The 11,687-nt window shown below is 38.2% G+C and overlaps 1 protein-coding gene across 4 annotated transcripts in view; it reads right to left on the bottom strand.

Moving 5' to 3' along the window:
• Positions 1–2,388: 2,388 nt before the first annotated feature.
• cbfb (core-binding factor beta subunit) overlaps positions 2,389–11,687 on the bottom strand; it is a 41,470-nt gene continuing 32,171 nt past the window's right edge. The window contains exons 6-7 of one of the 4 annotated variants that reach the window (XM_023955988.1): positions 10,599–10,664; positions 2,389–3,969 (exon numbers count right to left, since the gene is read on the bottom strand). In XM_023955988.1, coding sequence (XP_023811756.1) covers positions 10,635–10,664 — 30 coding nt within the window. In that variant the 3' untranslated portion in view covers positions 2,389–3,969; positions 10,599–10,634. The remainder of the gene's footprint in view (positions 3,970–10,598; positions 10,665–11,687) is intronic. The other 3 variants (XM_023955989.1, XM_023955986.1, XM_023955987.1) reach the window with 3 other exon arrangements.

The raw sequence follows: 11,687 nt of genomic DNA, 5'->3' as shown, positions 1-11,687 counted from the left end.
AGGAATTCAGGCACAACTCAAATGTACAAAACCTAAGATAAAAGAATGCTTGACACTAGTTGTAAAAATAGAAAATAAGCCTGGAGAATCCCCCAAAATGCAATTTTCCATTATCCCACCCCCTAGTGTCCAGATTAAATCATACAAAAAAAAATTAAAGTCCCACTCCAACTATATTTTTATCCTTTGTAAAAGCGTTCCCAGAGGTATTTTAATTATGACTATGCCGTTTTTTGGCAAAAAAGAAAAACAGTCTTTGAAAAAAAAAAACAGACATTGTTTTCGCAGAGCAGCAGGAGTTCATTAAAAATTTGCCTCAGAGTTGTGGGTGGATCAGTTGGCGGGGAATTAGCCCTCTGCTGACATCCCTTTATCCTCTTGTCAACACTTTGTTGCGCTAGTTTACAACGCCAAAAGAATGGGTAGAGCAAAGGTATCTCCTCTCTTCTATTTTTCATAGTCTTACAACAGTTAACCTAGATTGAAGGTATCATGCTGCCCTCTGCAACCCTGGTACACACATATTCAGATTAAGACTATCGTTTGTTTTTTTTACTTATTTAGATAAAGAAATTTGTCCTCTTAGTCATCAGTAATAGTTATCTAAACAACTATCTTGTAATCCAGAGAGAAAGCTACTATAACTACAGATTTGTAACTCTTGTTACCTGCATACTTAGGTAACAGTGTTGCACTAGGTTTTGTAATCATCAAATATATAATGTAGTAAAAGCTGCACAATTGATCTGTAGGCTGAGCTAACACATGTTAATCAGGTCATTGACAGTTTGTGATCTTTTCTTGATGATTATGTTGCAGAAAATCAAAAAGCGATGGTTTTACTTTTTTACGAACAGCTCTCCACACCGGCCAAGGGTGGCTATCCAGAGCCAACCGAAGTTCCGCAGCGCTCTAGTATCGTCACGTCTAGGCGGGATTCTGACTTAGAGGCGTTCAGTCATGATCCCACAGATTGTAGCTTCGCACCATTGGCTCCTCAGTCCAGCACATATACCAAACCAGCTGTTCCTTTTGTGCTGAGCTGGATTACCATACCATGCCAGTGGTGAAATGGCTAGCACTCTTGCTTCAACGTGAAAAGGACCTGGTTCAGATCCCATATACTGAGAGAACATTCCTGATGTGTTCAAGTCAATGATTTGCTTTCTCTGGTGTGTGACGAGCTCCTTTGACTTTCCCATTGTAAAGGCCCGTACACACCGGGACGAATATTCGCCAGCCATTATTCGCCAGCGTTTTTCAACACGTCTTTTGTGTTCACACCCAGGCGATTTTCGCTGACGAAGATCCGAGCGAACATGCAATTTCATTCCCTGACATTAGATGGCGCTTAATGTAAAACAGAAATACTCCTGTACACAAGGTGGCGCTGCACAACTTTACGCTTATTAAACTCGCTTTTCACCCAGAAGAAGAGAGCAAGTATTTACGTGCTTGTCAGAATCATACAAAGAAAACATGAATATTTCAAGCACCAGGAGCTCCAGCTCCAGTTCCAGCGATGAAGAAATTATTGTTCTGTTGAATGATGAAAGACGGCGGAAAAGACGCGATTTTGGGTACATCCAAGTTACGAGAAGAGAACATGGGGAGTTTTATCGACTGGTACAAGAGCTGAAAATGTATCATGAGCGTTTTTTTGGGGATATTTTAGAATGTCCGTCATTATTTCTTTGCGGCAGTGTAGACGCTACTTGGCGTCTATCTTCTTCGCTGGTATGTGTGCTCAGAAAGGCAGTTTTGTGTTTGAGCACCCCCAAGTTGTTTTACTGTAACTTCAGAAGCTCCAGACACGTGTGCAAAAGCGCCATTCTCATTGGTCGAATAGTTTTTGACGCGGCGCGTCAAACCAAAAAAACGAACCCGAGGCGTTTTTAAAAAAATGACGCTTTGACACGTGGCGTTTTTCGCGTCGGTGTGCACACTCACATTGGTGCCCTTTGTTTAGTCACGAGGCGTTAAACGTCACTCACAAGAAGCTAAGAGACCGTGCTTTGAAGCTCATGTCATTGACACAACTTTCTAAGTCACCAAAATTGCTCCTTCATGCAGCTGTAAACTTTTGACCCAGCAGATTTATTCACATTTTCAATGGACCCATAAAATTCATAAAAGTACAAAACTTCATAAGTGCTTTTAATGACACAGAAGTGGCTGTTCCAATCACTCTATCAGAGAAAAATAAGAGCTGCAGAAATAACAGGTAACTCAAGACAGCTCATGACATTGTGTTCTTTACAAGTGTATGTAAACTTTAGAGCACCACTGTAGATTCCAGTGGGATTGACATCAGGAATATTTTGGGAAATAAGCAGCAATTCAGGAATAATTTGATTTTGTGTCAAAAAAAGAGTAACGTTCTCTGAGTTATCAGATATTTTTCACTTTTTATTGTAATTTTGGTTTAATCCAAAGCTTCTTGTAAAATTTTACAAACATGTGGTCATAAACGTACAAACACAAATCATCTGTTGGCTTTTTAAGTTAAGAACAAAATCAGATTGAAAACATATACATGTGTCGGATACAATAAGATGAAACCGTTGAGCTTCATAAACAAAATAAAAGAAACAATCTTCTTCAGAAAGTCACAAAATATAAAACAGGAAAGCTGATGATGTGTCGAGCATCTTCATTAAATATAACATTAAAAATGCAAGCAAAAAAGAAAAAGTTGTCCAATCTCCCAAATTTGTGGAGAAATTTAGAATAAAAAAAACAGATTTATATAGAAGAAGGTGTGACTGCTGTTCAAAGCTGACACCAAAATGAATGCACACGCAGAGGAGAGAAGATGACAAAAAGTAAACATCATGACCTTCACACTAGCAAAAGCAGGATTCCAACTCACAGAAACATTTCATTCCACTGGTGCTGTGACGGGGCGGGAAAGAGAGCGCTGCTTCCGTGCAGCGATGCAGGGTTCTGGACAGGCATCTTCTCTTTACACAGCTTCATTTTGATGTTTCCTGCATGTTTTGATGCAACCGGTTGTTTCGGCTTGGGCTTCATCACCGAGCAACTGGGTTCCATCTGTTAACATTGCTGTAACTTTACACCGTTCTGTGCTAAAATTCACGAATCATGAAAAAAAATTTGAGCTTGTTTGTAAAGAATGGAGGGGTGGGGGGTGAGGCTTCGGCTCTGCCGAAATGCAGTTTGGAAGACAAATGATCTCTGAGCTTCCTCACATGCTTCCAGAGACAAAGACTGAGCGGCAGAATTGCAGTTAAAGCTTCTAAAATCTGTTTTCAGATACATTTATAAATCACTGCAAATAATTCTTCACCCTGCAGCTCAGCGTAAGCCATTCTTCTTTATTTTAACTCAAAATTTGTTGTGGAAACAAAATTTTCATTCTTCCAGCAAAGCAAACTTTGGTCTCAGAAAAGGCAGTGAGCTCAGACACACAGCCGTATTAACAGAGGTGGAGGTTTTCTCCTTTGCTTTAAGTTTAACGCTGACTCAGCTGCTGAAACCTGAAAGTGACCCTGAGCTACAATATCTTCTTTTTCAGTTTCTTCTAGTTCCTCCTCCTCACCCCCCTAAAGTCTTCCATTATATTTTTTCTGTCTTATTTCTTTCCATGAACAGATATCATCATTTTGTGTATAAAAACTGTCAATTGAACACTTATACATGTGGGCAGAATTGGGTCTCCTACTGTTGAGTCCTTCTTTTCAAAGCTTATATTCACTTTCAATTCAATCAGTTCAATTTTTTGTTCAAATGAAACAAATCAGCGTGTGAAGAGGATCACATTAAACCTACTGAAGCATAATGTGAAACATTCTGCAGCTGTGGCTTCACGTGACTTCCAGCTGATTGTGTTGAAAGTGAACAGCCGTAGATCTCTGCTCCTCTTCCTCTTCCTCGTCAGCGCATCTTGTGTTCCATGTCAGCGTTGGCCATGTTTGAGCCAGGGCTGGGGTCCTGCTGTCGTCTGGACTGGGGAGAGACAGGGATAGGAGGATGAAAGAAAGCAGAAAAGGAGAGGAAAGAGAGGGACAAATGAGACACGGACAGAAGAAAAAAGAAAGAAGCAGGAGCAAAACACTGCATGAAGTATAACTTTCAAAAATTTAAAACTAGCACTAATCCATCTCAGTTGTTCACTTTATAAACCTTTTAAAGGAGACATAAAATAATTTTCATGTTTTAGAGCTAAATATCCTACTAATGTCTGTTTATTTATTCATTTTAAAAACAGAAGCATAGCAATAAATGACAAAAATGTCTTTGGATGAAGTTTCTAAACGTATTCAGTCTAGGCCTGAAAAAAGGCAGAAAAATCGATTGAATGAATTAATTTGAATTTTTGGTTCCGGGCAATTTGAAAAATAACTAAATCGAGTTTTTGTGTAATGGCGCATTTTTGGCTACCGGTGAGAGTGGGAAGCTCACGCGCTCATTCCTCTTACACACACAGCCCGCTGACACACATACACATAGTCATTCTACAACACCTATATAGTTAGTTCATTAGTTAGATAGTTTGTAGTTAGTTGTTACTGTTATTTGTTAATAAAGAATACTGCGTTGTAATTATTACTTGTATTTTGTGTTCTGCGGCGGCAGCGGGGGGTGGTGGGGGGGGTTATCGATCGCGACTCCTGCTGCTTCATCAGCGCGGTGATCAAAAATCCCACACCGTCACAGCTCTAGGTTATATCTTGTGGGACACCAAAAAAATGCGACTTCTCCAGTACAGTTAGCAGAACCGTTGAGGTCAGATCTTAACGATACTGCGGTCTTGAAGAATGTTGCCCCGGGGCTCGTTCAATACCGGGGCTCGGTACCCATCCCTAGGAAGGGTGCACGGTGTAGAACAATCACCGAAGCGGTCACTTTGCATATAGCTAAAGACATGGTACCCATATATACCGTGGAGAAGACGGGGTTTATTAATTTAATTAAAACCTTAGACCCCAGACATGAGCTGTATTGTAAATCCTTTAGAAAATGGTACTACTCTCAAGGTGAATGTTTGTCTCCTTTTAGTCTAGACTGCAAAGTGTGACTTAAAGCACAGCTGGGACTTTGATTCCAAGAGTGTGTTCATTTATTTATTATTCATCCCAGAAATGGGGGTTACATTTGTCTTGCGTTTGATTAAATAAAAGCAAAATTTGCTTTAAGTTGTCTGCCGTTAGTACTTATTGCTTTCCATAAGTGTGTGTGTGTGTGTGTGTGGGGGGGGGGGGATCGGGGTGTAATCATGTGCTGTTACAGATCAGAATTAGCTTTAAAGGTGATTTTTCACGTTTTTCCTGGTTAAATAAGACATAGTAAAAGTTAGTCAACAGTTAATTTAAATAAAATGTAATAAGATTAAAAAAATAAAATACAAAGGATCCAAAACTGTAAAGTGATCAAATTAATCAAAATGCAATTCTTTGAACTGCCAGTAGAGGGAGACAACAGGCTTTGGAAGAAGTTTAGGTCAGTGCTGCTTTTTATACACTTTACTGATGCTGATATTTTAGTCATGGCATCTGGCAGGTTGATAAACACTCAAGCATGAAGACTGTCTAACAGATGCACGCATAGCTACACCTATAAGGCTATTCCATTGACTGTCCTTAATTTGCACATCTTAATTCAAGCTGTAACCTTAACCATGACCATGTTCGGTGCTTACCTAACCTTAACCTAAACCACCTTTATTAGACCTAAACTTGATAAGAAATGTTTTAAGCGATGTTCCTCTGTGTCCTCATCAAATCAACAAGTCCCACAAGGTACCAAATACAGGTACACACACACACACGCATGCATAAACTGGATCATTAGGTCATCAAAAGAAACTATGAGGCTGACATGTTTTTTAAAAATATGTCGTGACTGCATGTTTGTGATGCCATGGTATGACCTCGTGCTGCTGTAAAAACATACTTGTGGTCATGTGTTTACACTTGGGTGATAGCTGAGCAAGGAATGTGGCGGCTAAGAGGTGAGAAGGTGCAGTGGAGGTGAGGCGGGGAGCAGACAGAAACGCAGACAGGAGAGTGAAGGGGGTCACTTAGTTCAAGCGGAATGTAGTTTGTGTCATCTCAGTGACTCACCATAATAGCAACATACTGACTATCATGCACACAAACACACACACAGCAGGTCATGCTGCCATTTTGACTCCTTGCAGCCAGACAGTCTCGTCTGAAACCATCTCTGATGTTTGATGGAAACTGCTGCTTTGAAATGCTCACATGTGGCTCAGTTACAGCAAAAACCCTGTGTGAAGCGTTTTTAACAAACATGTTACTGCCACAGTCTGGAGCTAGCTGGTAACATCCAGGCTTCACACTGTATCCCAGGACAAATGCAAATGAGCAGCTTCTACGATGCCTGCATGAGGTGGCTATTATATGTTTGACTGCATGTGGTGTCAATCGTTTTTGTCCCATTAAAAATGTTTGAATGTTGTAAACAGAGAAAAATTGTTGAAAGCAGCAGCTGGAAGCCAAGTTAAGTCTGGCTAGTGCAAAAGTTCTGTTTTTTTTGTTGTAAATTACTTTATTCCAATTTATGTTTTCTACTTATTATTTTTTTCTGAAGAGCAACATTAATATAAAGTTTTCTCCCAGAATTTTATGGATCCACATAAAGCTCACACCTGATAAATAATCCTTAATCATTGGAATAACCATTTCACTTTTGACTTATATAAAAATATGATCAAAATCAAAATCTTTGTGTAAAAAAATGATTAAATGCATCACCAATACCTATAATTCTTTTATTAACAGATTTTTTTGGTCTAAAACTATGTATATAAAAAAAAATAACTTGTACTGCTCCTTAAATGCAGAATTTTTGTTTCTGATGTCAAAGTATAAAATAAACTAAAAATGAAAAAATGTTTTTAAAAAGATTACAGAGAAGCAGCAATAATTTAATTCCAGATTTCTGACTTTTTTATGTGAAGACAGAAAATCTTCATAGCACAGTGTATTTTTATATAAGTGTATTTTTATATTTTGAGGAGCCTTTTAGCTAACAAGTTCTGTGTAGCCATTTAAGTGATGTTCAAATTCCCTAGAGGCAAATAAAATAGTCAGGATTTAATGATATAATAATGAATACTATTAATACCAGTTAAATTTCTTAACAATAAAGGTCTTTTTATTGAATTTGTTCATAAATCAGGGCATAAAGAAAACATTATAAGTTAGTTTCTCACACATATTTCATAAAAGTTGGGAAAAACTAAGATGCATTTTTTAAATTTAGAAATGCTTTCTAATTTTGTATTTTTTGGGTCTTATTTGAACTACCACCAAAGAATAAATTATAGTTTGAAGACGTAAAATATCTTTCTAAGGACTGTTATCCACTGACATGTTAATCAGTGTTTAGTCATTAAATTTTTGTTTTTCTTATTTGCTTAAGGTAGAAAAATAAAAAGGAGAAAGTTATGTTTTTTGGTTAACAATGTTAATTTGTTAAAAAACTTTTGCTATCGAAATCATTAATTTTGCCTATAAAATACTTGGATGTCTTTGATTTTGTGGCCTATTTTTGTGTTTCAAAGGAATTTGTTTTTCTGTCGTTAACTAACCCTGATTTATCGTCTGATTGGAAAATATATATCAGTTTGTGGATACAGAGGATGAAACCTGTGAATTCTCATCAAGTTCTAGGCTCACAAAGTTGAATTCACAAGATACTTTGTTCAGTTAAAATGGAGGTTAAATTAAATATCTTAGCAGCCAACTGAATGCAATCAGGTCTGTTGGTGGAGCTGTACAAGTAGTGCTTGAAGTACAAACTGAAGATAAAAAAGGATTTATCTTATTTTGTTTTTTATTCACAATTTAGAGAATGTTGCGGCAAACCAGATGATTTTTTCTAACCATTGATTCTTGATCAGATCTTACTTTTGCTTTTGGAACATCAGAGATGTTGTTATACTGTTGTACGTGGCTCTCCTTGGACTTTGTCATCAAAATCCTCTTCCCTAAAACCACTAAATGCATTGAACTTCTCTTCACTGCGTGCACATACCCACGTGCACAGATGCACTGATGAGAGAGCCGCAGCTCAAGCGTCAGACGTGGCAGAGCATGTGTTTGTCTGCAAGAGGGAGTGAACTTTGCTAATCATGAGGGCCGGAGAGCATTTTTGTATTGATCCACACACAAATGGAAGGCTGCAGGCCCGCTATAGGCTGCTTAACCACAACTCAATACTGGTGAGGCATGTGCACGTGCGTGTGCACGCCTGTGTGTGCGCAGATGAACATGAAGTTGATTTGCTGTATCTGCGAGTTTGTCCACATAAACAGCTGCAAGCCAACTGAATGAGTTTGTGAATTTGTTTGCTAGTCAAAGCCTATGGGTGGGGGGTGGGGGGGTGGGGGGAAATCAATACTAATGATATATTAATACTTTCAGTGCCAGCCCATCATTTCCTTCAGAGACTCTGTCTGCTGGACCCCTGGAATGTTTTTATTTCATTTCATTTTTTTTTTGTGGGTTGATGCTGGAACTTTAAATGATTCAAGACTTAATTTTTGGACTTGACTCAAGGCATGCAGGGAGGGGGGTGGGGGGACAGTGCATTACGCTAATGAAGGTCCTCTCAAAGACCGTACACTGCACGAAGACATGCGTGTGCGTGGAGCCACAGTGGAATTCAAAGGCAGGCTTCTTCCCAATCAATTCCTTCTCCATCCATCACTGTGACAGCCCCCCCCCCCATTGACCTTGAATGAGAAGAACATCTATGGTCTACAATTAATATACCTGCAAGTTTTACTATATATGTGAAGAAGAGGTGGCAGAGAAAACCCATCTTTCAAGAAAAGACAACATGTTCTTTCTGAACTTCAAAATAAAAGTATGTGTTCATTCTTGTGGGGGGGGGGGGGGGGGTAGATTTAGAAGCAAAAACAGGAACTCCTGAATTTCTTGTGGCCTCAAGGGAGACATTTTCCTCTTCCTCATTGGGTTTGAAGCTTTTTGCACTCAGTGGTAATTCTGGGCATTTTTGAGTTTGCAGCGTTTGAGTGGATGTTGCGAAATTCTTTCATAGTTAGGAACATCTGTTTCCTCCAGAAAAAAATGTGTGAATGTTAAAAGTGAAACAATTTCATCCTCCTCTCCTGACGGTGTCTAAATGCAACACGCTGTTTTAGAATAAACATGTCTGAGAAAGCTGACTTAATGCTGAATGACGTTAAAAAAAATAATCAAAAAAGCTAATTAAAATGAATAATAATTCAGGACAAACACATTTAATCTCAATAAATTTTGAAATTACATTAAATCAACACTGGTGCATCCTTTCAAGTACTAAAGTTTAATTTTTAACAAATATTTATTTCCCTGAAGATCTGAAACACTCATTTTTAAATTACACTAAAGCCAAAGGAGTAAAAAGACTAAAGTGAGGATCCTGAAGATACAAAACAAAGCTAAGAAAATGCTACATACGAAATGAGCTGCAAAAAAAGAACAGCTGTGAAAAACTTTAAAATAAATGCATTTCAGATAAAAGTTAAAAAGGTTAAATTTTTTGCTAAACAGCTGAAATGAAACATTGTTATAGTTGGTTGAAAAAGAGAAAAAACGTTTAAAATAAGACAAACAAAATAGAAAATAAAATTCAAAATGTTACAAATATTATAATAACAAGAGAATGACAGTTTAGTAAAACAGTTTTAGAGAGAGAAGGCTACATTATGAAAGAGCTGGAGTATTTTAGGATTTTAAAACAAACATCTAAAAATTATTATTTACATATTAGATTTAGAGTCAATGCTTCCATGAAGCAAAAAGGCTAAAATCTTTAAACAGTAGCTTCTCCACACGCGACAGGAGCGTGTAGTTAATGAAGACATTCAAACTGGGTTTGGTGTGAACGCAGCATTACGCTAGCTTGGCTGAGTTGTTCAGAAGCGTCTGCCTTTTGTTCCAGTGCAACTTAATTATTACGTTTTTCTTCTTTACTATGCATTTTTTGGCTGCTGCGACTTATAGTCCGAAAAATACAGTCAGAAAAAACTCTTTCTAAAAAAAACTGTATTTCATTATTGTAAAGAAGAAAATAAAAAAGAACAACTTTATCATGAAATTGCCAAACTGGATATATTATGAAAATGAGATTTTACAGTCTTAGATGAGACACAAGTTTCATTCTATGAAGCCAAACGTGCATGTAAATGATTTTCAGCACCAAACACAAAGCTCCTTCAGTAGAGCGTTTCAGGAGTCAAGCTGCTGATATTGTTTCAGAGACAAGGTTTTCTTTTTCTCTCTGAGCCTCTGGGAAGAAACATGAGATCAGTCAGATGAAAGGCGACCTTCAGTTAACGGCTCCTTCTTCCTTCTGTCTTTCTATTCCTATTTCTGTGGCAGCTCGTGCTGCAAAGCTTGTTGTGTACTTGTGTGTGTCCGAATCCTCTGCCCTTCTATTCTGAAGCATTAAAAACCACAGTTCACCACCCTGAAATCCACAACGGAGCAGGCACATTCATGACAGAACGAGACGGACGTACATGAAGCAGATGGACACACGTGCACAAGGTGGTTTAGTGCATGACAGTGTGATAGATGTGAGAAGTGAAGGAGACAGACCCTGTTCTTTTCTGCTGGCTCTCTGTCTGTGTGTCATCAGTCCCAGATTTTAGAAACCACAGGGTCCTAAAAAATAAACAATTTGGGGTTCATTCGTGAGGCGTCAACTTAAAAAGGTGCCACTGATCTCCCCAAAGCCTTGCTGGGAAAGTGAGTTTGTCTCTGAACACATTGAGGAATCGGTAACTTACAAGTAAATATTTTCTGAATAAGAGGGTATTAAATATGTGTGTTAGACAAAAACAAATTAATTGTTAAAAATTAAATTAACAACAACCTATTTTGTAGGCTTTAGTGAGAAAACTCCTTTCCCTTCTGAGGCTTTCGGGATTTCTGACAAAACTCATCAAATCAGATTCGATTGGCTCTCAAACTGATCATGCACTAAACGTATGATTTTAACAGCATTTCAGAAATACAAAAAAAGCACACAAAGCACACATCGCACAGCTTAAGCCAACCAGAGCACTGCAAGCTGAAGTCTTACTTAAGGAGGCCGATCGTGGTTTTCTAAACATCATTCAGTTTAAAATTGAGAAGTTTTGCCTCTAAGATGCAGAAGTTGCTCCTAATCTTCTCCTAAAAATGACCCAGTTTCAAGTTAGGAAATTAAACAGGAAGGATGTTGCTAACTCTTGTCAAAAAATTCTAACTGTTATATGAGCCTAGCAGGTCACAGGGGGCCGTACAACCAACAGCAGGGTTGGTTGTCTCACCATTCACCTGGTGAAATGTGTATATGTGTCTGCTGTGATGCTTTGATGAAGCAACATCACAATTTGTTAGATTATTTTGTGCCTTTGACTGTGAAAGGGAGCAAAGTTCGTTCTGAAAGGAAATTTGTACCACCCCGTATCTGATCAAGTTTACAGAAACACAGCTGTTCAGCTTCAAAAACAAAACCTTTTTATGAAGTTAGATTTGGCCCAAAAGCTGATTTTTTAAACATAAAGTGTTTTAACAGGCCAGGAGAATGCTGAAAAAAGCTACGGCTACTAGTAGGGATGCAACAATTTACTTTTCCCACGATTCAGTTCTCACATCGATTTTTGGGTCCTGCGTGGTTTTATTTGCATCGATATATGATTT

Source organism: Oryzias latipes, chromosome 6 (assembly GCF_002234675.1).
Source record: "Oryzias latipes chromosome 6, ASM223467v1".
NCBI classification, from domain to species: Eukaryota; Metazoa; Chordata; class Actinopteri; order Beloniformes; family Adrianichthyidae; genus Oryzias; species Oryzias latipes.
The sequence above is the reverse complement of the archived record's forward strand: the minus strand, read 5'-3'. Positions and strand labels throughout refer to the sequence as shown.